This window comes from Girardinichthys multiradiatus, chromosome 9 (genome assembly GCF_021462225.1).
Source record: "Girardinichthys multiradiatus isolate DD_20200921_A chromosome 9, DD_fGirMul_XY1, whole genome shotgun sequence".
NCBI classification, from domain to species: domain Eukaryota; kingdom Metazoa; phylum Chordata; class Actinopteri; order Cyprinodontiformes; family Goodeidae; genus Girardinichthys; species Girardinichthys multiradiatus.
The window spans coordinates 37818805-37845617 of record NC_061802.1 but is presented as its reverse complement, the minus strand read 5'-3'; the positions used below and the strand labels follow the sequence as shown (position 1 = coordinate 37845617).

General features: G+C 40.0%; 1 protein-coding gene across 1 annotated transcript; it reads right to left on the bottom strand.

The window, feature by feature from the left end:
* Positions 1 to 380: 380 nt before the first annotated feature.
* On the bottom strand, positions 381 to 18075 carry usp46 (ubiquitin specific peptidase 46). The gene is made up of 9 exons (XM_047375360.1): positions 17590 to 18075; positions 9808 to 9888; positions 8140 to 8353; positions 5546 to 5784; positions 5068 to 5144; positions 4889 to 4972; positions 4504 to 4701; positions 4345 to 4423; positions 381 to 4243 (listed from the first exon to the last, which is right to left on the bottom strand). The coding sequence occupies exons 1-9, from the start codon at positions 17623 to 17625 to the stop codon at positions 4142 to 4144; spliced, it is 1110 nt and encodes a 369-aa protein (XP_047231316.1). The 5' UTR covers positions 17626 to 18075; the 3' UTR covers positions 381 to 4141.
* Positions 18076 to 26813: the final 8738 nt, after the last annotated feature.

The following is a 26813-nucleotide window of genomic DNA, read 5'->3' as shown; positions in this document are numbered from 1 at the left end:
CTATGAAGGATTTTGGGTCATTCTAAAACAAAACTCAACAATTATGAAGTTACTGTACATCTTTTCAGGAACATCAAATCATCGGCAGGGGAAAACTTTAAGCTACCATAAAAATTCCTACCAGCTGATGTTCAGGCCTACTCATAAACATACTGTAATTGGAATGCGTACAAGAAATATTTTGTGAATAGGGGAGCTTAACTGGCTCCCCTATTCTGGCGAATCCTTTTAAACCTGGTCTGGACTGATCTGGTGACACTGTCATCTGTAATTGAATTGCAGGTTTGCAAAATGTTGTGTGCTATTTCCTAAACTGCTGTTTTTAGACTCCATCTTTCCAATGATGGGTAGAAGAAATGATGAAAAGAAACATCCAGAAGGTCGGTTCATAATTTTATTGAACAAAAAGAAAAAGTCATTGTGAGGGTGTTACACTGTGGTTCATCTTGTTAAAGCATAGAAGCTCGTCACTAATAAAGTGCACTTTCAATTAACTGCCACATGGAGACTCCTAGTTGTCTCCTCTTTCCCCTCACAGACACTCAGTCATGTCCAACATGGTGCAGGTCTTTAGTAGGACAACAAGACACACACACAGAGGAAATAACTGAGCATCCCAGTGAGGAAGAGTGCATAAGTTAATGGAAGCTCAGCATGTTACGAGTCTGGTTATCCTCAAATATGTTCCTGACAGTTTTTTAGTCTGAACCCAGTTATTAGAACAATGTGACAAATGTGAGCATCGGCACATTCCTTTGATGTAGTTGTGATTGTAAAACAGCGAGCTTATTCTTTGCCATTTAGAGATCTTTATCTAAAAAAATATTTCCTTGTCCTAGAGGTACTCTTCTACATAATTTATAAGAATGCAAGTGTGTCTTCAAGAAGAAAATAATAATGGCTCCAAAGTCAGTACTAAATCCAATTTGGCACGTTTTCATCCACTCAAGAGAGCAAGAGAGAGCATGACCGAGTGTACCAAACATCCAGACTAATCTAATCTAATAAATGATCCTACCTCTTAATTATGATGTGTGAAATGTTGATTCCCTCTCACGTGCAGCAAACAGGAATGTCAAAAACATAAAAAATGCTTGATCTTAAAATAATCTACAAGAAATAGCCAAAACAAAACTCCTAATGGAGGAAAATCTACAGTCCAAAGGATTCACAAGGATCCTTAACCTTTAGGATTCTAGTGTGCTACATATAAAAACCTCAGACAAGCCAAGATGAAACAAGGGAGCTGGTGTGTAATGTAGGAAAAAGGAAAAGAAATCTATGTGCAGTATTGAAACGATTGTAGTTATTTCCCAATAGGTGGGATGTGTTAAAGAAAATCATTTAAGTGGATCTCAAAAGTGCACCTCCCCCCCCAACAAAATGACAACTTTTAGATGTAAAAGTCAGGCTATTATAACTGATGTCAACATTATTCCCACCTTTATGTGACATATATCCTGTATGATTCAACTGAAAAAGAAACGTGACAAAAGCTTTAATAACGTGTTTGCAAAAATGGGTCCAACCTTAAACTAATACTTTATTAAAGCCCATTTTGATTCAATTTCAGCATGTCTTAAACGCATCTGCCGTAGAGTCAGAATAAGCTAACAGGAACTGCAGATCTTTTGAAGAATTAATTTTCCTAAATTAGCTCATCATCGTTGACGGAGAGGTAACAAAATAACTGTACCATCGTACCAGTCTTGAGAAGAGTACAAAAAAGTGCTCCGTAGTGTAGTGAAACCAGTCATCCATTATTAGAGACTATATGGGACAACAGTGAGCAGGGTTCTCGCCAGCGCCCTGCTAAGCTGAAAGTTGTCACCGTTAGGCTGAAATTGATACGCTCATTTTTTATGAGCGTATCATTTCTGTGTCTGTTCCCACTTCCTTTCATCCTATGTCCCTGTGCGACAGCTAACAGTAAAGCTTTCTAAAATCATGTCAGCTTCGAAGGGTGGGCGAATAAACAGCGTATACCAGAATATCACAACGTTCTTCCGGTAGCTGCTAACCACAAATCGGGTGACAGTCATTCCACTAATGGCGAGGAGCAAAATGACATGTCAGTCATAGACAAGGACGTAATTTCTGCTGTTAGAGGGCTTAACAAGCAGAAGAAACGGAGGTCTGGCATAGATCCAGCATGGAAAGAAGCCTTCAACTGGCTGTAAATAACTGTCGAGGAAGGTGGTAGGCCTTCACATTAGGTTATTTGCGCTCACGTTTGAACTGTTAAAGTTGTGTTCAACAGGTGAATTAATTGCTAAAACTCCCACAATAATAATGCCCCTCTAAGCTGTACGGTAACCCTTCAAAACACCTTAAAATCCAAAAGCTTTTCATAGCTTAAAAAAAAAAAGAAAAATAATTGTATCTCTTTAATTTCTAAAAAATGTCTAACTATTGCAACGTAGAGAGGGTTGGTGTTACTGAGTCATGATGCGGCATGCCAACAGCCTCCTGGTACAGAAGACTGAATGTCTAAATTCAGTGTAAAGGTGCATCATCAAAGTATAGGTACAAAGGTGTGTGCACATTTACTCAACCAGGTTGTTGGTGGTTTTTTATTCCTAATATTTTAATCTCAAACAAAAGCATTTCTTTTTGTGTTGATTTGTATAGGTTGTCATTGGATTATAGGGGCAAATCTTTTAAAATCCCTTATCAACCACGTACAAAACCCTGCCATTTTAACAAGCAGGTAGACTTTTGAGATCCACTGTACTCTGATACAGCAGATACACAAAACTAGAAAATGATTAACGAATAAACAAATCAATCCAAAACAGATGCAAATGCTCTCTTATATAAGGAAATTCTACATTGGGTACTAACATCACATATTGCACTAGCTTTCTCAAACCAACTAAGAGGTTTTACTGTTGTGGAATGCGTCTCCTAATTAATCTTTTTACGCCACAAACTTTAGGTTGTGTAACACAGGGAGCTTAGACAACATTTAACACACACCATCATGTATCAGTCAGCATGAAAAAAACATCACAATAAATAAAATAATTTCAATAAATAGTGGGTACCTGTTGAAATAAAAAACAAAGATTCAGCTGATTCCAGACATCCGTCTGATGGGAAAATAATTAGAGATGCACCAATCAATCGGCAAGAGGATGGAACTGGGCGATGTTCTCTAAATCACCTCTAATCGGTGAATAAATGCATCAAAACTAAGAACGACCGCAATTTTCTATCCATTTCAACCAACAACACACCCTGATGCATTTTCTGAGTTTTATAAAAACCGTTAAAAGTTAGGGACATGCGAATGCTTTGATACCAAAACGGGGATGATTATGCAATTCTTATTTTCAGTGGCAATCAAAACTGCTACCTCTGTCGGGGAATCTGCAGCACACTTCCTGATTTTGGTGCTCTAAGTCTTGTGTTTTAAAAACAGATTATGTCAATATTAGAATAGCAGGCCAGAGCTAATCAGTACTGGCCCGGTTAAGCCTGATCGGTGCATCTCTAAAAAGAATGTGCAGTTAAGAGTTTGTGGCTCCGTTAGTGTTACAAGTTCTGATCGTATCGTGTTCAACTAATATGTTACAGTTAACGTAGTTTTGGATTAATGTTCAGATATTGCTTCAGATCCTTTTGAAGTGCAGAGTTTTCTCTGTGAATCTTACCGTCTCCTGCAGCCGCTAAAAGAAATAAAAAGTTGATGAGAACAATGGGTAAAATAGCCCTAATGAGAGGAATTATGACTGGGTGGCACATTATGGACCTTCCATAATTATATCTGATATGGTACAGTTTCTGACTACTGTCTGTATATCTCCCCACCAGTCTATTAGGTTTCTGGTAGAAAAATCACATTTGTAGGTCTCTCCCAGCAGCAACACCAAGCTCCTGCTTAACTGCTTTCATGCTGTTGAGCATTTTTGCTTTTTAAAGTGCAGTCCAGATGCAGGTGACTAAAAGACAAAAGTCTGTTAACACAGAGAGAGAGAAGTAGAGGCAAAGAAAATATAAAACCCAGAAGAGGATTGGCACACTTGTCGGAGTGGTTGGAGGAGCAGGAAGTGGATGTGGAAAGTCTGGGTCTCTTATGCTAAAGGTTAAAAAAAACAAAAAATTCAGCCTTTTCTCTGTCACTGATCTAGCACCAGCGTCACTCCCTTGACTGGTAGAAGAGGATGTATCCTGACTCAGAGTTCTTGGAAATGTCCGAGGTAAGCCCGTAAAACTCCTCAATGGCCTGGGCATCGATTTTCTGCACAACAGATGGAGAGATTAGGTTTACGGATTAGAATAAGGGTCGCACAGACACAGGCAAAAAACACCAAACAGACTAAAGGTGGCAGAGTGACGCACCTCCACTATGTCATCGTCGAACAGTAGCCAAAAGCCGTGGCTCTTCACAATGGTGATGTAATGACCTCTGTTTGGGCCGCTGAGGTGACAGAAACAAACAATGACTGCATTGTATAGAAACCGCTACCTAACCGCAGCCTTACCTAACCGCAGCCTTACCTTCCACAGTGAACCACCACTGCCACCAAATCGTACATGCGATCCAGGTTTACGGCATCCCCAGATGTGTTGAAAAGGCGGAGTTCTAGTGGAAAAACTACCCGATAAGAGAGCTTAGTGTAGCGGTGCAGCTGCTCCATGTACTTGAACCTCTTCAGGTGTAGAGCCAGGATCATAGGAAGTTTCTTCACACGCATCCTGCACAGAAACAGACATGCTTTTTTACAAAGTCTTGCGCTATGACATTTCAACCACACACCCATTTCTAAATGGGATTTTATGGCATAGACCCAAAACATTATACTTTTTTGATTGTGATGTGACAAAATGTGAAAAGCTTCAAAGAGTGAGAATACTTTACTGTAATAAGGTGTGCTTCACTCACCGTTTCTGTGCTTCTTGCTTGCTGCAGCATGTTTCACAGTAGTATTTGTATTCACTGCACAACGTCTCTGTGTTACTGAAGTCCCTGGAGAAGACAGCATGTCACCAGAGGCCCCATTACTCAGTCTGTCAACATCTGCTTCTTCAGCTGTGATTCAGTGTATGATAAAGCCAATGTACCTGAGACAGTGTGTTATTGATGTGTTCTGCTCCACATCTACAGAAAGATCCAAAAAATCCTCATCTTTGCTGCTTACCTGCAAGACAGCATGAAACTTAAATGTCATTTTCCCTGACTGAGTCAGTGAGGATAAGCCTTCCGTTGTTGTAACACAACAACCCACACCTACACCCACATGTATACCCATGGTGCCAGGCTTTGAAATGTTTATTTCACTAAGGAGCCTTTGTCTTCACACAGAGCAGAGCCTTGAGTGTTTACAGGGGTTGCTCTGGGCAACAGACTCTGCTGGCCCTCAGAGCTCTGTGAACAAAGCTTACAGTGACCCTGACATATGCTGTGAGGAGAAAGTCTCCCTGGTGCCCCCTATGGATTTTGCCTCCAGATTTGGGGTGACACATATACAAAATCATTGAGCATAAAAAAAATAAAAAAACCACCAAACAAACAAAACAAAACCGGTCTGCTCTTACATACTGTTTCACAGTTCAAGCAGCGCGTCTCATTGGTCAGCGTGCCTTGGAAGATATCGTGAACCCATGTGGGCTCAGCCTTGTTCTCCATCTCGGCCTCAGTGGTGACAGCTGTGCCGTTGTTCTTCAGGCGTCCGTTCTGCTTTTCCTGCTTCTTCTCCTCCTGCAGGATGTCAGCTACCGTGTTCAGCAGATAGTTGAGGAATTCGTGGGCATCTTGTTGCATGTAGTTGTCGAACAGATCTGAAGGGAATAAGATCGGAAGGAAACAAAGATTGCTTTCTGACGGAAACAAATGCAGAGGTAACAATGAGCACAGTCTGACCTTGAAATTAAGAATTTTCTCATTTGTTTTAACCTCATCCCTGCTTAAAACAGTATTCATGCCCACACACAGCTCAATCAACTGTTTCAACCTGTGTTGCATATGAACTCTTAAATCAGGACAGAAATTATTGAATGACAGTTTCATTTAAAAAGATGAAAACATAAAAAATGTGGAAAACACGAATTTAACATTGAAGTTCTTAAAATACGTTCCATGTGGTTAGATTGGGAAAACAGTCCATCATTGAGTCATGCTTTTATTTTGAAAGTGGGTCGGTAAAAAAGCAGTTTATTGTGTGACACTGTGTACTCTGGCATAAAAACTGAGCTCTGCGTGGACAAGTCCAGCGTATGTCCGCAGAGTCAAGTATGCTACTAGAGGCTCCCCTCCAGAACCAGGCAGCCATTATGAGGCTCAGCATCTACTTCCTAGAGGCTTGAGCTCAGCCAATAGGAGAAAAGCTGAGGCGGTGATGCTATTCTAAAGCCCGCCCCACCTGTCTCTGTCCCGCCCCCTTTGTTTTAACATTTCCAGCCGCATGTTGAGACACACACACAAAAAAAAAAAAGGATATATAAATTACATATCTTGGGAAAAAATATTTAAAATATATATTTGGCTGGTAATAAATATGACAGAGGGCTGGGAAAAATAAAACAGCAAGAAATTCACTTGTAATAAATAAACAAAAGAATAAAAGATATACAGTTCAAGAAAAAAAGTATGTTGAAAATTAGTGGTTTACATACAAAATTAGCATAATAGCACATAGATAAATCACAACAGATCAAGATTAAAATATAAATATATATTTATATCTGATTATCAATAATTATCAGTTATTGAATGAATCTAATATTTTGTTGCATTTAGCAAGTAATTAATTTATCAAGCGTTTTATTTATTTCTGTATTTAGTCTCAATTATGGCAGGATTGGTCCTCCATATTTAGGGCTTTTATAGCCATGTTAATAATAAACAATCTTCAGCAGGTTTTCACTCAAAACTTGGCTTAGTTCTGTGTGAATTTAAATTTTTCATGAATTTTCCAATTCAAGTCTTCTGTATGCCTTTTAAAATCTTGCTTTCATTCTCTGGTGAATGTTACAACCTTATTCCAAAATGGATTAAACTGGCAATCTGTATTATTGCCAATTTTGGACATTCCTGGGCTCGAACCAGAAACATTGGGGAATGTTGACCAGAATGGGACCATTTTTAGCCTGAATGCCCTTTGACTGGTGACTGGCTGGTCAAAAACTCAATGGTGTTCCCACAAGTGAACTTATCATACCCAACAGGAAAAGCTCACACCAGCACCTTTCGGTGTGGACGATTTGTCCAATGGGATCAGTGTCTGTACCTGCTGATGATTTGAATAAAAAAAAAAAAAAACATTATTCCAAAAAAAGTGCATTTGTGTTCTTGTCTGATGTTGCTGAAGTTGCAAATTTAACTGCAAAAAGTATATATTATAAATATAAACAAGAGACACACAAGGATTTGTAGAATACAAGGTAAACAGACTGACTTCTTTATTGTTTTAAGATACGATCAATTTAAGAGAATGTATACCCAAATGAAAATCATTTACCTTTGCTATTCATTTTTTTTATTTCCATTATTTTATTCTTATATTTTTTATAACAGGAGAGATTAAAAAAAGTATTTAATAAGGTGACTCACTCTTTTAGGCCTGTATATTTGTAGTAACATTGTTAGCTAGGGATCACTGCAGCAATCAGCTCCTCCACTCTGCCTCTGTCTGAAAACCAGTTTCTGACACGTGAAACTGGAAACCCAGTAAACAAGAGTCAGCAGACTTTGCTGAAAATACACACACCTGTACACTCTCCTGCTTTCATACATAATGTGAGAGGTGAAACTGAGAAGCGCAGAAGACAAGGGGAGCAGAGAGGAGGCAGCTGACCAAAGCTGGCCCCAGACAGAGATCACATTGTGCATTCATATAAATGGCTTCCTGAATATGGACAGTAGAGAACAATCAGGCTTTCTGTCAGCTCTGCTCAGAACGACCTTACCACTGACACGTAACCGTCCTTCACCCTAAATATTCAGCCGACACGGCTACAAACACACAACACAAATCTGAGCTCTACAGGTATTGAATTTAAGCATGAATATGAAATAAGAAAACATCAAATGCATGACTCCAAACCACACAGTGGAGGAAATATATCAGTCCAGTTATAGGCCTGTGCGTGCACATACGTCATCAGCAGACCTTTAGTCCGCCACAGCCCTCTCACCGTTCTCCTTTCGTAGCCGGGAGATGAACTTCTTGGGCGGGATGACGCCCACTTTCTTCTTCTGCGTGGCAATGGAGTGGAAGAGGTCAGCCAAGCATGTGAGTAGGTTCTCCTTCTTCTTCTGCTGGGCTTTGTAGGCCAGCACGTTCTCCCGGAAAGGCCGGCAGAAGTAGAGGGCCTGCAGCACCGAGTTACAGTAGCATGTGTTTCCAAACTAAGGAAGGGGGCAGCACACAAAGATGGAGAACCGAGGGGAAATAAGAAATAGAATTTCATTCAGGAATATTTGTGAAATCAGATGGAAAAATCTTTACTTGATTATTCTGTAAAGCGTGTATTCATATCCATACAACCACAAACTTCAATTTACTTTATTGAGATTTCATGTGATAGACCAACACAAAGAAGAGCATAATTAAGTAGAAGGAAATATACCGGTTTTGTCACAAATAAAATATAAAAAGTGTGGCATGCATTTGTATTTAGCCCCATTTATCCTGAATCCTGTAAATAAAATCCAGCTCCATTCATCAACAGCTTAAGTAGGCCAATCTGTTGACAGCACAAATATTAGTTGGACACAAGACACACCTGGTCTTTATGAAAGAGTGGCACGAAGAAAGCTATTGTTTTCTTTTACTGGTTTTTTAAGATCTTTTGGTACCAGCAGCCTCTATCCAACAGTTTTCATAAGAAAGTTATTGAAAAATAGCCAAAAGAATGCTATACTCTACAGCATAGGTAGGGGACACAGTAAACGTGGCAGAAAGTACTCTGGTCAGACGAGAAAATTGAAACTTCTATTCTGAACATGACCCTGAAGACACCATCACCACAGTAAACATGGTGGTGGCAGCATCAAGCTGTTGGAAGGCCTTTCTATAACAGGGACAGGTGGTCAGTATTGGTAGGAAAAATACAGAATAAGAAAGGAAGAAAACCTCGTAGAGGTTGCACAAAAACTAGAGTCTGGGGTTGTTGTCATTCTAGCAGGACAACAGACCTAAACATACAGCTAAAGATATAAATAAATAGTTTAAATAAGAGCATATTTATTAGTTGGAATGCCCTAGTCAAAGCCCAGACCTAAATCCAATTAAGAATCTGTGGAAAGGCCCTAAAATTGCTGTTCATAGAAGCTGTCCATCCAATCTACTGGGCCTGAAAGAACAGACAAAAATGTCAGACTCTAGATGTGCAAAGCTGGTAAAGACACACTCGAAAGATCCCACTGCTGTAATTACAGTAAAAGGTGGTTGACTCAGTGGGGCTTGATACAAATGCACACAAGACCTTTCAGATTTCTATTCGTAACAAATTTTGAAAACCACGTTTCATTTGGCAATTATGCACTACTCACCTAAAATCCCAATAAAAAACACAGATGTTTGTAGCTCTAATGGGACAAAATGTGAAAATGACCAAGAAGGAATTTATTTATAAAGGCACTGTATTTGGTTGAAAGTGTTGGGAATTATGTGTTTACACCACATTAAAAACGCAGGACATCTTGTGATTACCAAACAGCTCCATGACCTTTAACGCCAGCTGCCCAAAAGCAGGCATGACTCACTGCTTTCCCCCTTTCACTCCTTGTTTTGAAACGCGACTCCAGTGTTATTTGGCAATGAGTGTTGTTAATGCATGAGAGGATTTAGTGAAACTCACATTGACCAATCCAAAGTAGTGCTCATTGATTGGGAATTGCTCTGGGCCGATGTCTTTCTCCAGAGCGGAGGCATTGGTGCCCTAGGGGAACAAAACATGCTGTCAAGATCACCAATATCATCTCATCTACACTATGCATATTCATCCACATGATTAGTAAATGACAGACACGGCCTACTGGAGGCCCTGAAAGACACAGCATTTTGATGATGAACGTCTATAATGTAGTGTAACAATTAAAAACAATCAGAATGTCTCAGCATCCATCAGAAAGTCTTTCCATGCAGGAATTGGATATGGACTAAACAGGAAGAGCCATGTCAAAAACCAGGTTGCAGAGACAGAGCAGTTATCTCCTGTCACAGCTGTTTCTCTTGTAGGGGCTCAAAGCTTTTGCAAATGAACCACAGCTTTGTTGAGAGCACACAGCAGACAATTTAGTTTGGGGAAGCCTTTGGCTTATAATGGCTTTCATTTCTTTCTGTCAAAGCACACACTGAATGCCCCTTTGTCCGATTAACCGCCTCCAGTCAGAGAGGCTGCAGAGCATATGCAGGTTTGTGAACTGTATGTACCCATAATAACAGGAAGGTCTAATAATGCATACCTTAACTGTGCCTCAAAAATCCAATAAATACTGCCATAACATTTATGAGAGACTGAAAAAAGATGATGTAAACTCTATTGTTGGGAATTAAGCTTTACCTGGAACTTTGTATAAAACAATTACTGCCTGCAGCTTGCAACTTTCAGTTTTACCATTTCACAAGATCAGCACAAAAATAACCTATTAATAAAGTACATAAGACAAAAACACTTAGGTTCCTTTTTCAGTAACCACATGAAGACATGCATACATCAACTTTCTGCTCAGAGGAAACATCCCGACATGTGTCCCAAGCACCTAGAACAGCATATTTTATACACACTTAAAACACATGCATGAATCCTGTGTGGGATCAGCTTTGCAAACCCACATCCTCCTCTCTTGCCTGGGACAAGAACTAATCCATTACCTTAAATTATCATGCAGAACACACACACTGTGGTTTCCCACCACATAGAAGCAAGTAACTTCGGTGGACAATCACTCAGAGTGGACCAGGGCGTATTAGTGTTCACACTGAAGGAAGCTTGTTAAAGTGTTAAACTGCACACATGTAAGCTGCTCACTGAATGACCAACCTCATGCTGCTCCTGCAAGGTGTGAGCCGGGCTTCGGAGTCCAGCAACATGGACTACTGGGTGTATTCCTTAATAGTTAGCCGAGGGATGACTCGGGAAGGCATTTTTAATCATTTATTTACTGTAATCCAATGCTATGAAGATACATTTATGGTATATTGTGCAGCCCCAGGACCAACTAACTGCAATCTAACTGTTATGTTTATGTCAGTCAGATGGTCAAAGCGGGCCGGTGGGTCTGGTTCAACAGCTGATGTGCTGCTTGAAAAATGGGGTGAAAACCTCACCAACCCCAACTTGCGCACCCACTGCCCCGCCAGGTTAAAAATGGCGCACATCCATTGCTAATGCAGTGCACTGCAATTAAACACAACTCTGTGTCCTCACATGCTTCAAGAGGCTGGAGATGCACTCAGCTCAAGTCAGTTCGCCCATATACCAACTTGTACTGCCTCATCATACATTCGCATGGCAGTTTTGTCCCTAGGTACCTCCATTTTGTTCCTGTAAACAAATCATTTTCTCCTACCTATTAAATATATGAATTATTACCTACTACATCAAACTGAAGATCTTTTTTTCTCATATTTCTGAACCACATTACTAATGCATTGTAAATATAAGTAGAGCTGGATGCATATTATTGTTGAAAATGTTTACGTTTGAAAATAAGAATCAGGCAGTGGTGAAAACTGGAGACACTCAAGTTAATGCTAAAACATTACCTGACTGATATGTTTGAGGAGGTCAGGTAACAGCCATTTCTGCTACTAAGAGCACATCGACGCACATGTAGAAAACTGACACTGGTACACAAAGAACACAGACGTGAGCTTTTAATTTAGTAGCACGTGGGCTGCTATGGTTGAAGCTCAAAGCTTAGGTTCAATGAAAAAACCGCTTGATCCTCCTAAAGATTTTTCTGAACAACCACGTTTGTTAGCTCATTCTTTCAGGTACCTACAGCTGAAACCTCATATCTACAAACACTTTATTAAAAACAAAACAAAACAATTTTTTTTTTGTTTTAGATTAGTTAGGATTACCAATTTTTTTCCATTTGCTGCCAGGCAGACTTAAGAGTTTACATACACCAACATTACTGTACCTTGAAAAATTTGAAAAGCCAAGATGGTGATGTCATGGCTTTGCTTTTGCATAAAATAGGTTAAATTACAACTTCTCAGCTGAATGAAGACAGACTCTTTCTTTTCTTTTTGAAGCAACATGCCAAACACACTGCCTCCTTGTGTGATATCATGGAAGGATCTAAAGAAACCAGCCAAGATATCAGGAACATAACCATGGACGTCCAGAAGGCAGGTTTCTCCTTTGGGTAGAATTTCCAGATGCCTGAATGTTTCAAATTCATCTCTTCAAACAATTCTATGCAAATATAAACAGCATGGGAAGGTTCAGCCATTCCCCGGCTTAGGATGGAGGCGGCTTCTGTGTCCCAGAGATGAATGCGTTTTAGTTTGAAATGTTTGGATCAACCCAAGAACAAAAGAGCAAAAGACCTTAAGAAGCTGCTGGCTGAAGCTGATGAGATAGACTCATTATCCACAGCGAAAGGAGTTCTGGACTGAAAGTCCACTCAGAGAGGAAGAAGTCATTACTACAAAAGCAATATAGATATCCTGGTTACAGTTTGCAAATGCAAAGACTATAATTTCTAGAGGCATGTCCTGCAGCCTGATGAAACAAAAATCAAAAAATACATCATTACATTTGGAGGAAAAAGGGGGAAGCTTGAACGCCTCAGAGCACCATCCCAGCTGTGAGGTACGGGAAAGACAGCATCATGTTGTGTGGGGATTAGACTACAGGAGGGACTGGTGCACTTCACAACATAGAGAGCGTTATGAGGGAAGAATTTAGTATGAAAATACAGAAGCAACATCTTAAGACATCAACCATGATGTTAAAGCTTGGACACAACAGGTCTTTCAAATGACAATGACCCAAAACATGATTCCAGATTACTTACTAAGTGGCTTTAAGGACAAAGAAATGTACATTCTGGAGTGGCCATCACAGGTGTTTGTTGCTACACTGTATTATGGAGGTTCATCATCACAATGCTGCAACTTCAAGACCCTATCAGTCTGATAGAAAATGTCCCACAGGGCAGAGCTAAAAAGGAAGCCTAGAAACCTGACTCAGTTACAGCAGTTCTGTCAGGAGGAATGGGCCAAAATAACAGCAAACTATTATGAGAAGCTTGTGGAAGGAAACCCGAAACCTTTGACAGAAGTCATACAGTTTAATAGGTAGTAAAAAAAAGAAAAGATTTTCTCTTATTATCGTGACGTTCCTGACACAAAGAATTTGAGTGATCCTAACTGACCTGAAACAAGAAACGACTGGTGTGATTTGACGTTACACAGGGAGACAGAATATGATTGTCTTTTTTTTCACATTGTAAGTAAACATCTGTTAAAACCAGCTGATGCCAACTCCAGTCCCCATGAGAATGGTGTCCTGCATGTTTTACGTAAACAAAGCCATGAATGAGACCATCGCTGCTCCCATTGGACAGAAATGTCTAGGGCAGAACAGCGCACAGACCTGGAAATGGAGGAAAACTATAATGGAAGTAATGGTTGCTGCGTTTCTGTTTTGCATATTTATGCAGTTATTACAGTTGCACGATCAATGTGAGTGTCAAAAGCAGCTCAATTCAAGGCAGCTTTCGCGACCTTCTATTTCTAACTTGGAACGGTGTTGGCGAATGCTACAAGCTGAATGGGATGATGCGCTCTGTGTAGCCTGACCCACAGCATGCTGGAAGCAGCATTGCTAAGCAATAGACTGCTGATTATGTACGACTTCAGTGCATTCACTATTCACAACATTCACTACTGTGGCTCATTAGGTCCAAAAAGGCTTACATGTGTTTGGGTCGGATCAACTTTGGTTCATATTCACACCAGAAGTGAACCGCAACAGGGTTCGTTTAGAAGCGGACTGAGACCACCTCAAAAAGTCGGTTTCGGTCTGGTTTTTTGGTCTGGACCAGGGTTCGCTTGAGTGTATTCACACCTGCATAACAGGTCCATTCCATCTGCCCAATATATCATTGGTATGAAGACTGAATGTTTGGCACTTGAAATCGGCATTACATCAGTTCTCTACGATTTTGATATTCCACACACTGATACTAGAATGACGACAAAAATGCAATACGATTTGCAGCTGTATTGACAACATCTTTGTAACTTTTGATTTTTATCTGAATGTTGGGACCCCAGCCCTGGGTTCCAACATTAAAAGGGCAGTAAGAACTTTTCTGGAACTTTCAAAATAAATCGCATTAACCTACTTCCAGCACAGCCAGGAACAAGAACAAGGAGGAAGTAACAGTAGACTTCTCGTGACATCACTGTTTGAATAAAAACCCTGCGTTCCAACCAACAGACCTCTTCCACACAGGTCCACAGTGGAACTAGAAGGAGAGACTGTGTGCTAAGCTACGGAGGTTAGCTGCAAGTTAACCTCTTGTTTACCCACAAGTGGATGTTTCCCTCAACGCCCAGGACAACTTCTCCTCAGCTCGGCTCACGTAAGAGGTAGTGTTTGGGCAGAGAAGATTAGTTTAGAGTTAAAAAATCTAAATAATGTTCGTTTATTGACGTTTGTTTTTGTTTGTGTGAGAAACGCAGCTAAAGTAAGTGCTAGCAGACTAGCACTCAGCTAAGGATGTGTTCTGTGTTGTGCTTTTTTAAAGTTAAGACACACTTTATTTAAAGGGTTGTTTTTAAACACAGATCAGCCATAATGTGCCATATTAGTGGTATTTTAAAAGTATATGTTTGATATTGACTTATTTCTGTTAATAAATTCTTGTCTTTTAAGAAATTGTGTGAATTCATTGTGTGTGTACATTGGGCTGGTATTTACAGGACAACCCTTAAAACTCTGAAACATTATTGCATAACCGCACACTTCCTGAACAGAGTCGTCTCCTGGCCAACCGTCTGAATGGCTTCTACTGCAGACATGACAAGAAGCCATTCACACCTCAAATCATCCCCTCCACATCCCATTCAGGAACAAATTTGACCCGTAAAACAACCAACCCCCTACCTTCAGATCCTCTGCCTGCACTAAAGATCTCCGAGGAAGATGTAAATAGGCTGTTTCAGCGCATGAAAACAAAGAAAGCTGGAGGACCTGATAACATCTCCCCATCATGCCTGAAAGCCTGTGCAAATCAACTCGATCTGATCTTCACAAGGATCTTCAACAAATCACTGGAGAAATGTGAGGTCCCCTCCTGCCTCAAACGATCCACCATCATCCCAGTGCCCAAGAAACCCACCATCCTAGGATTAAATGACTACAGGCCTGTAGCCCTGACGTCTGTGGTCATGAAATTCTTTGAGCGGCTGGTGGTGAAGCACCTGAAAGATATCACAGGCCCCCTGCTGGACCCCCTGCAATTTGCTTACCGAGCAAACAGGTCAGCAGATGATGCTGTTAACTTAGGTCTACACTTCATCCTGCAACACCTCGACCACCCAGGGACATACGCCAGGGTCCTGTTTGTAGACTTCAGCTCGGCCTTCAACACCATCATACCAGACATCCTCCACCAGAAGCTCACCCAGCTCAACAGCTTCTTGATGGACCGACAGCAGCAGGTGAGACAGGGGAGCATCTTCTCCCGATCCAGATCAATAAGTACTGGTGCCCCCCAGGGGTGTGTTCTATCCCCACTCCTCTTCTCTCTGTACACAAATGACTGCACCTCATTGGACTCGTCCGTGAAACTCCTTAAGTTTGCAGATGACACCACTGTCATTGGACTGATCCAGGACGGTGATGAGTCTGCATACAGACAGCAGGTGGATTGGCTGGTATACTGGTGCGGTCAGAACTACCATGAACTCAACCGACTCAAGACTGTGGAAATGGTGGTGGACTTTCGGAGAACACCACCCCCATACAACCCCCTCACCATCCTCAACAACACTGTATCGGCCGTGGATCACTTCAGGTTCTTAGGAACCACCATCTCTGAGGACCTGAGATGGTCTTCACACATAGACACTGTTCGAAAGAAGGCCCAGCAGAGACTGTTCTTCCTGAGGCAACTCAAGAAGTTCAACCTTCCACAGGAGCTGCTGGTCATCTTCTACACTGCCATCATTCAATCTGTCCTGTCTTCATCCATCTCAGTGTGGTTTGGCTCATCCACAAAACAGGACAGGTCCAGACTGCAACGAATAATCAGGACTGCAGAGAGAATAATCAGGGCTGACCTTCCCTCCATCCAGGACTTATACAGGTCTAGGGTCAGGAAAAGAGCTGCTAAAATCACTGCAGACCCCACACACCCTGCACATAAACTGTTCAGAGTTTTACCTTCAGGCCGCCGCTACAGAGCACTGTTTACTAAAACCAGCCGCCACAGAGACAGTTTCTTCCCCCAGGCTGTTTCTCTGTTGAACATTCAATAGAGTACAAAACAACAGCATGCAGATGTTGTAAATGCACCTTTTTATTTATATATGTGTATATTGTACATTGTAAATTTGTATATTCTGTAATGCAAAAACAGAACAAAAGAGCAAAGTGTACCGGAGTCAAATTCCTTGTTTGTACGTACGAACTTGGCAATAAAGCTGATTCTGATATTAAAGTATTATAATTAAATAATATATTCATAATTACAACATGAAGTAGAAACACGATCTTTATATTATTAGAAAGTTTATTACAAGTTCTTTCGGCTGCAATGAAAAGCTATTAGAAATTCTGCTAGTATTCCCATCGGCATTTGGAAGAATGGGTATTTTACAGCTTTTTTGGTCTCTGGACTGCTATAGAGTCAAATACCGACAAGAGATATTCCACACATAATACTAATTATTTAAAGTACGTTTTTCTTTGTCTTCTGTGAAAGCGTGACTCTGTTTGTTAAAAAAAAGGCAGTAAAGGACGTTTTAACTGCAATTTTGGTAGTCTAAACCTCCATAGATCAAAACCTAAAATACTTGGATCAGTCAAACCTGGACTGGATTGTCCTACACAAGCGCAATGTTCAAAGTCGAGCAGGAATGACATATAAAAACAGTGAACAAAATCAGCCCTCTGAGAAGACTAATACTGCCGGTTTTGACATCAGTGACCTGTCTAAATAAAGCAAGGGCCACTGGCATTAACACAGGCATTAAGTCAGTTCTTTCCCACTCTTCTCTAGCACCGAACACAACGTTGAACACAGATTAGTGCAGATTCCTGCTCTCTGCAGCAGCTCCACATTATGCAACCAGGACAGACAAGCTGTCAGAGGCAGAGGAGCCGCTTCATTCTCCTGTCAGTCACAGCTGACAGCTTTACAAATTACCCACTGGACCATCTCACTGTGCTGCAACACGCTGCAGGAAGACACCGGTCTTCAGAGAACAATGAGACCCGGATTGTTTAAAGGTGATCCCCCGCAGGGCTTCCCGTGCATCCTCCTTTGAGAAGTCCCAGTCTGGGTGCAGGTGGGAGGCAAAGCAACCTCAAACATCTCCACCTAACCAGGTTCAAATCTGTTGCTGCAAACCAATCAATAACAACGGAGACGACTGAAGGTTTACTCACCATATTACAAATGGAGGCGATGTTTCTGACAGTCATTTAGTTCACAGTGTCCCCCTCACCGCCATCTTTATAAAATAAACAGAGCTGAGTGACGCTGAGAAATGAAGTTCATTCGCAGCCGCGGCTGGAGGCCAAACCGCAACCCCGGGCGTCGGAGAGCACCATGCAGCCGGGGAAACACCGAGCGGAGGGCCGCGCTGCGCTCACCGTCCACCCGGCCTTATCCTCGCACACATGTTGAAAGAAGCTCAGCTTAAAAACTGACAAGAGACTGGAGAAGAGAAGTTATAGGCTGCAGGTTGCTAGCAGCGACCAGGAGGAAACTATCCCACTGCGTGAGGAAGTGATGTGGTCCCGCCCACTACGGCAAAGTCCCGATGCTGATTGGTCCAGAGTTACAGATTTGATTGCCAAGACTGCGTGACCACACACAAACCTGCACGGTGAAGTTTAACTGAGTTGCAACCAATCGCCATCAAGTATATGAAAAAATGGATTTAGGGACATGTAGTTCATTTGTGGAAAGCACGTTTCGTATGCTTTGTACAAAGAGGTTAAAATGATTAATTAACTAATATTTTTTTTTTTGAACTGCATAAAATCTCAGTTGATAATTTTTACAATTATATTAGATATGTTAAAATATTAAATCTTTATAAATTTTAAAATAATCCTTTTACATTAATTACATTGATGTTTTATCTTAATCGTATTTATAGTTTTTATTTAAATTATTTTTAATTTAGTTATTTTTCATTTTAAGAAATAACAATAATTACAAAAAAATAACAGATAAAACTGGATTCACTGCTGTTGTTTTGGTGTATTAAAAAAGTTGTATCTTATTAACACATATATCTTTATTTCTTTATTATGTGAATTATAACAATTGTATTGGCATTTTATTTTTATTATTGTAACTTTAGTAATTGTAACTAGTATTATTTTTATTTAACTACGTTTATCTTAATAAAACAATCTGGGCACACTACTTTGTTTTTCAAGGTGCTCTATATGCAAACAGTGACATATATCTCAAAACATATACATGTTTGGTATAGTTTGTTTTTTACGCACACATTTAAGTAACAGTGTAGCACACAGAAAATCTGCTCAACCTCCTGGGAATATAGAGTAAACAAAATGGTTAACTATCTTAATCAGTGCAAAGATTGTCATATATAATGAAATTAAATCATTATTTTTATTACTTAATTATTGTCTTTTTAACCTTCATTTTACCAATTTTACTTTAATTTTTCTAATCTTTGAAATTTTTATCAAAACTAAAGATGCCTTTTGTAATTAAAAGAATCTGTTGAGATTATATATTTTTTTCAGACTCGGGTAAAATCAGTTTTAAGTTTTAATTAAGGAGATAAGTGCCATACCCAGTTAATGCCTGGAGACGTGCCTTGTTCTCTTCAAAGGTGTTTCAGTCACAGGGGATCCTTCTTCTGACGACTGTGCACAGACCTAATCAGTAACCATTACATTTGCAGGTATTCTGCCCTCTAACCACGAATTAGCTGGCCAATAGGAAGAGGGAGGACATTATACGTAAATGTCCTTTCTGCAGGGCCCTGCTGGAGACCTGGGCCCTCAGGACATATTCATTCACAGCCAACTATGTTTGTGCTTTCACAACATTCCTCCAGGCAATTATCCTTTTAGCATTTAAATGTTAACCAAAAAAATAGGAAAACAACAAATAATTGCAACAAACTTCAAAAGCAATGGGAAAGGAGAGAGGTATAAAAGTATTTACGGCAAAACAAATAAGAGCATAATAGGGCTGCCGTCTGAGCTGTGGAGGATGGGATGGTCTCTTTGTTGCTCTGATAAGCATGCTGTTATTGAGAAAGTTGCTTATTGATGTGCTGTCATGTTTACTTATCAATACTTTAATGGGCAGGGAAACAACGACATGTGCTGCAAGCTTGAGTGCTCCAGACAGAGAACATTCCAATGACTTACTTTCTATTTCAGTCCACTCAGTATTAATAGGACTGGTGGGCACTGTGGATGCAGATGTCCCATTCATGGCTTATACTTGAACTTTTATCATTCATGCTCCTCCAAATGGGTTCACTGTTGCACATGCAAATGAACATCAGACTTTTTTTTTAAATAAAAAAAATCATTCATACTTTTTCTTTCACTTTACAGCCTTGCAATACATTGCACTGGTCTATCACATGAAATCCAAATAAAACACACTTTAGGAGATTTTCCATGTCACTGCTGGAAGGACCAGACGTCTGTTTCCTGTAACAGTCCTTTTCTCTAGTCAGCAGGTGAACCTCAGAGGGCCCTCTCTGCTTGCCCCGTTATGGAGCTGAAGTGGAGCTGTATTTTCTGTGGCTGCACATGTACACATATGCGATAAATAAAAAACGTCTTGAACTAGGAAAATGTTTCCAGTAAAAGAGGCTGGGTGCACTACTACAAGCACTGGTGACCTTCCTGTGGTTCTGCCTCAACAAAGAGAGGCAAATGAATCATGCATCATTTCCGTGCCGCCAGGAAAATAATCCTTTTGATTTTAGCGGGTGATAGAAAGCAGCCTTGTTACATCTGGCACAATGATGGCGGTTATGAACTGTTTACAACAATCGGTCAAGATTACTTCCTACAGAGGTGGATTTCTTCCCACTCAGGACGGAGAGTTTCATAATAGCTGCAAACAGAGAATAATCATAACAAATACCTTTATATAGGTCAACATACTTGTGATGCGTTTGGAGTCCACTACTAATTTATTACTTTGTCACTTACAGTTCTTTGCTGTTTACATATCCTTGAACTTCCAGACATGTTATCACATTACAGCCACAAACTTCAATGTATTTTATTGGGATTTTATCTGATAGACCAATAGAAATAATTCACGGTTTTCTAAAAAAAAAAGAAAAAAGAAAAATGTGGACTGCATTTTAATTCAGTCCATTTTACTCTGATACACCTAAAACAAAAACCTTAATCCTACCAAGACATGGTCTAAAATGGCAGACGAAGACAGCTATAATCAGAGAAACAACCAAGAGGATCATTGTAACTCTGAAGAAGATGCACAGATGCACAGCTCAGGTGGGGAAATCTGTCAACAAGACAGCTATTAGTCATGCATTCAACAAATCCAGCCTTTATGGAAGAGGGTGAGGAAGAATGCAATTGTTTAAAGAAAGCTGTAAGAAATGCTGTTTGGAGTTATCCACAGGCCATGTTTTAGACATAGGTAACACATGGAAGAAGGTGCTCTGCTCAGACTATAACTGAACTTTTTTGCCCTCCATCAGAATACTGTGAGGGGAAAAACTAAGCAAACTAACAAGATGGTGGGAGGAATGACACTTTTTATTATATGCTTATGAGGAAATGATACTTTTATTATACTACAGTTTGGTGAGGACAAATAAAAGAAAATCACCCTGAAGGATGTCTGGATTTCTCTGCTGGACTTGTTGCCCTGAAGACCCACTCTCAAAGGATAATCGAAATTGATTTTTAGTTTACAGTACATTTTTACAGAACATTTGTTTTTATTTTAAATAGTGTCTTTCAGATTTATTTCTCAGCTCTTTATTTACATTTCTTGAAAACAAATTAGGCAACATAGTTATCATGCCTAATTTGTCAGACACAGGAGCAGCATCACTTTAAAGTATCCATGATCGAGATGATCAACATCAAGCTTGAATTACTGAATCATTGACTTAATGTAATGATAAGGGGAAAGGGGAATTTGTCCAGTAAAGTGTCAGGTGTCGTTAAGACCTAAGTTGCTTTCTTATGTTTACTATTGCCTCAGTTATCCATTTCAAAATCAGAAACTCAAACAAAAAAGGCATTCTTTAGGAATATGTACTATATTTATCCAACACATAGTGCCCATGCAAATGCCTAAATTAGATTTTTTGTACTGCACCTTTAAATAAATTCTGTACAGTATTTTATGCAAGCAGGAAGAAAAACAATGAGAACCGGCCCTGGGAAGAGAGAAGCCATAAGACACAAAAGTGAGTGTTTTAGAGGCACATGAGCTCTGGAACAATATTAGATTTAAGTACATTCTGTTCCCAGCAGTTCCTGGTTTGCATGTACACTGCCCCTGCTTCTATAAACAGAGGAGCAGGGTTGGATGGGTGCAGAAAGTCAGCAGCTTTACTGCAGCGTTAGCACACTGGCATGCAGACTGTTTTCTGTGTCAACAAGAACTGAACACGTAGACATAATAAAAAGACGCAATGCAATGCTATAAAACATACAATCAAGCAGGACAAAAATTAACATCTGTTTTTATGTGTGTAAATGTCAATTTTGTAGCTTCAGAGGGCCAAAATATAGATACACTTTAATAAGGTATCATAAAAAGGGAGAACTGAGAGAAATTAGACTGGCTACACAGCAGTTTTCAAACCTTCCTTGTGGGAGGAGCAATCTCTAGTCATCGTCAATGGGTGACTCTGATCATAATCTGTTTTATTAGCAGAGTAAAATAAAAACATCACATGGACATGTTAACATATTTGCCAGTGTACTATATACATATTACCCTGAAACAACAAAACTCAGCATGTCACTGAGTAATTCATGTTTGTCCTCATGCTGCTTTTCTTTCAGATAAATATAACAATATTTTCTATTCTTTATGTTCAGACACTTATAAATAGTTTATCATGTTAAAACTACCACACAGAACTTTATCTCAGACCTGTCTCCAATGTTCCTTCAGGATGCTCATTGTTCACTAATGTTCTCAAGCAAAACACAGAACAGCTGGATTCATACTGAGATTAAATTACACACAGGTGGACTGCTTTTGCTAAACACAGTTAAGCCCAAAATTATTCACATCCCAAACTGATACTCATTTTATATCGTGTTATCTTTTGAGAGATACCGGTCTCATTTCTTATCAGAAACGAACTTGTTTGAAAAAACATTTTAAACCTGAATCTGACAGAATTATAAATAAACACCACACTTTTCAGATAAAAAAAAACACATGTATCCTTTTTCTTCCAGCTCACTATTATGCACTACTTTGTGTTGGTCTACCACATAAAATCTAAAATACATTGAAATCTTTTGTTGCAAATGCAGATATTGTATTTCGTTCAAAAGATCCATCTGGGGCCTACATACATTCAGGGATTGGAGTGAGGGTAAATGTCATCTATCTCTTTTGCCTGCTGTGGTAACAGTTGATTAAAGATCAATAAGATCATAAGCAGGCCAGACTGAGAAACTACTAAAAGAATACCTTCCACAGTCAGACTGTAGTCTCAGCACTCCTCCCTGACAGTGATGCAAACAAGATCGCCAAAGCATCCGTTTCCAATCACGCTCCAACCCACATTGTGCTCCACACTCTCTTCTAATGTATTAGAAAAAAAAAACACTTCTACTTTTTTTGCTTACTGTAACATAATAACCATTTCTTTAGATCTGTAAAGCTGTGATCATTTAAATTTAAGCTCAGGTTCAGCTGTATTTGTGCATCTTTTCATGAACTGCCTCCTTTGAGAACTGCGAAATAACCCAGACGTCAGAATTGTCATCTGTCCAAACATTATTGACCCTAGAAGGTGATTCATCCAAGTGATTCAAACCTCAAGTTTATACCAGTATAAAGGCTTAATTAACACATTTTGTATTGAAATAGAACTACAAAAATAGACCTGTCTACATATATTTATTCAGGTGGAAAATAAATCCACAACCTTTTCTGCTGTCGTCTTCAAGTCCACCTTTTCTGACTCATAACCACCTGATTCCAGTAAAACAGCGACGTTAATAGCAGTATTGTTCTCACAGAGCAAAGCAGAGAGCAGAAGCCTAACACAGAATGCCCTTCAGACAGCGTGCTCCGTTAATCACGTTTATTTTTATCACTGTACCTTAAGATGGTTAACTCAGACTGTGATCGGATCAATGTATAGCGTTAAGATGAACAAGGTCATGCATGATGGTTTTTAATGAAAATCCACACATGCACTGCGACATTCACATACAGTATGTGTTTGCAACAATTCTGAGTTAGAAATAAGCCTGTGTGACTCATTTGTTTCGACAAGTGAAAGGATCAAAAACTCAAGACAATAAACATAAGGAAGACTAGCTGAATGTTCCAGCCACACAAGAGTTTAAGTAAATATATCGTATATCAGGAAGAACACAACTTGTTGAACAATACATGCATACGTACCACACAGAACCTTGCTTAAGTATTTATACCCCTTAAACTCTTTTGAACATTGTATCAGATCGCAACCACAAACCTCATTATGTTTTATTTTCATTTTATATGATAGACCAACACAACGTAGTACAAAAAGAACAAACATTCACTGCAGTTATAGCTGCAAGTCTTTTGGGGTGTTTTTACAAGCTTTGCACATCAAGAGACTGACATTTTTCCCCATTCTGCTATGCAAAAAACCTCCGGTTCAGTCAGATTGGGTGGAAAGCATCTGTGTGAATCACCTTCAAGTCTTGTCACAGATTCTCAGTCAGATTTAGGTCTGGACTTTGACTAGGCCATCCTTACAAATGAACATGCTTCGATCTACACCTCTCTTCTATATGTTACATCAGGCTGTATGTTCAGGTTCCTGCTGGAAGGTGAACCTCATCCCGACTCCCAAGTCATTTGCAGCCTCTAACAGATTGTCTTGCAGGATTGTCCTGTATTGAGCTCCATCCATCCTCCGATAGCTCTGAAAGGTTTGCCTGTCCCATGGAGTGTGTCCAGTGTTAGATTTTCATCACTCCTAGCATTATTCATGTGGGCCAAAAAGATCAGTTTTGGTCTCATCTGACCAAAGCACCTTCTTCCACATGTTTGCTGTGTCCTGGTGTCTACTTGGCAAACTGCAAAGGGAACTTTTAATGGCCTTCTTCTTCCAGCTCTTCCACAAAGGCTAGATTTGTAGAGGGCACGACTAGTAGTCCTGTGGACACACTGTCGATAGATGGTTTTAAAGTAACAAAATGTAGAAAGGTTCAAGGGAACGGTCAAATTATTTTACTAGATGCTCTAAATCCCCTACATATTTTCCACATTTCTTTAGGAGTTTCAGATTCCTGCGCTGCCCTCTTCCCCTCAGGAGGAGCAGCAGTAGCATCTCGTCCTGATCACAGTCAATAACAATAGATCTGCCTGTATAAGTGGATGTTTGCAGTGAGATGAGATTGCTGCAGAAAGCACTGGAGCTTGACCCACTTTCCAGTGCTGTGAACCGCATAAATTCATCCTACCAGGTGTGCTGGGAGATTGGGAGGTCTGGTAAGTGAACTCGCTGCAACCTGTACTTGTCTCCATAAAGCTAAGACTGAAAAGGCAAACAGTTTATAAAAACACAGAAATGTTGGAGTCAAACAGCCCTTCCAAGCACTTTGGTCCAATCTAGATTAAAAAAAACATTCTGTAGTTGTTGTCATACCCAATAAACAGGTCGTGAGAAACAGCAGTTTCTGTCAAACATCAGGTTCCCTCCTCATTCAGCTAAGATCTCTGTGACTTAAATTCTGACTTTGCAAAAATATTTATAATTAGTTTTTTTTTTTTTTGCCCAGATTAAGCCTCTCTTATTCTGTGGGCTGTTGTGCTCCTCACTGACGCAGCTCCTGCAAAGCGTTATACAAGAGTCTTATTTTTCAAACCAAAAAGCCAATAACTTTCCTTAGAGATGTGTCACTGCCTTCACCTTGATTTTTCTCCTGTGTCAAGCTGGGTGACTGTGTGCTACATTCAGAAATCTGTGAAAGTGAATTCTGAAACCTACAGACAGATATTGTGCTACTTTTTCAAAATATAGTTTTCAGTGTGAATTCCCTATAAACTATACATATGTATATACAGAAGCAAAGCTAATCTATATGGCCTGTCTTTAGAGCTCTTTTCTCTGAAGACAGATTTAATGGGTGTAATGTGACTACAGTTTAATTGTAGCTTTTTAACTCCTGCCACATTCTTAAAACACGTCACAGAGGTTTCATGTACATCATTTTTGGTTAACTAGCATCAACTGTATGATGTATATGTATTTCTGCCTCTTTTTTTTTTAAATAAAAGGAAAGAAATACCGTAATACATACATTTTCCTACAGAGTGACCTGTTGGTCACATTCTCAGTCTTGGCCTCATATTAATTTACACTTCTGACCAGTATGACTTTACAGTGTAGGTCAGACGTTTACGTACACTCATCTCTATAAATCTTAATATGGGCATCTTAATAATTTGTTTGAACTCATTCATCTTCTATACCACTTATTCCATAGTGGGTCACAGGGGAGCTGATACCTGTCTCCAGCAGTCTAGGGACAAGAGGCAGGGTCCACCCTGGACAGGTCGGTAATCCATCGCCAGGTAACACAGAGATATAAAGGACAAACAACCACGCACACACCCATTCACACCTAAGTGCAATTGAGAGAGACAGTCATGTTTTTGGACTGTGGGAGGAAGCCGAAGTACCTGGAGAGAACATGCAAACTCTAAGCAGAAAGACCTCTGGCCGGGATTCGAACCCATGAAATTCTTGCTCCAAGGCAGCAGTGCTACGAACTGCACAGCCACATGTTCCAAACAATCAACAAAAAAAGACCAATGCACTGTAGCTGGAAGTGAAATTTTCTACTATACGTTCCTTTTAAGTGAAGTCTTCAAGTGTCATGTTGAGTCCGTACATGCGTCCATCCCTGTGATGTGTTAATTGTCAGGATCCAACAAATTTTTCTGCATGAATTTACTGATATAATGAAGGAGAATGATCGGCGCACAATACAGAAGCGCTTCCCCTCATTCAGTACGCCTGACGCAAGCCTTTTCCAGCTTGTAAATTGGGCCAATTCTCACTTAGAGAACAGAATGTACTGTTCAAGAACACTAAAACGAATCCACCATTATCGCCCTCGGCGGTTTGGCTCATCTCTTCTGCCCTTCTATGTCTTTGGCATCCTAATGGCCCAAGCCATATCACAGAGCTGCATGTTCTAATAAGCAGGTTGTGGGGAAACATCAAGTGCCTGACCACCATTCATTCATTTTGTGGGTTGGGGATAAAGGGGAAAGGGACGTGTCCTATTGAGCTGCAGGCATTGTTGCGAAGACACTCTGCAGTATCTTTGTGAAAGTTTGATTTATTTTAATATAAAACACAAAAGTCAGGACAAGATTAATTCCCCCATCTCCTTCATCAAGTGCTTACTGCAGA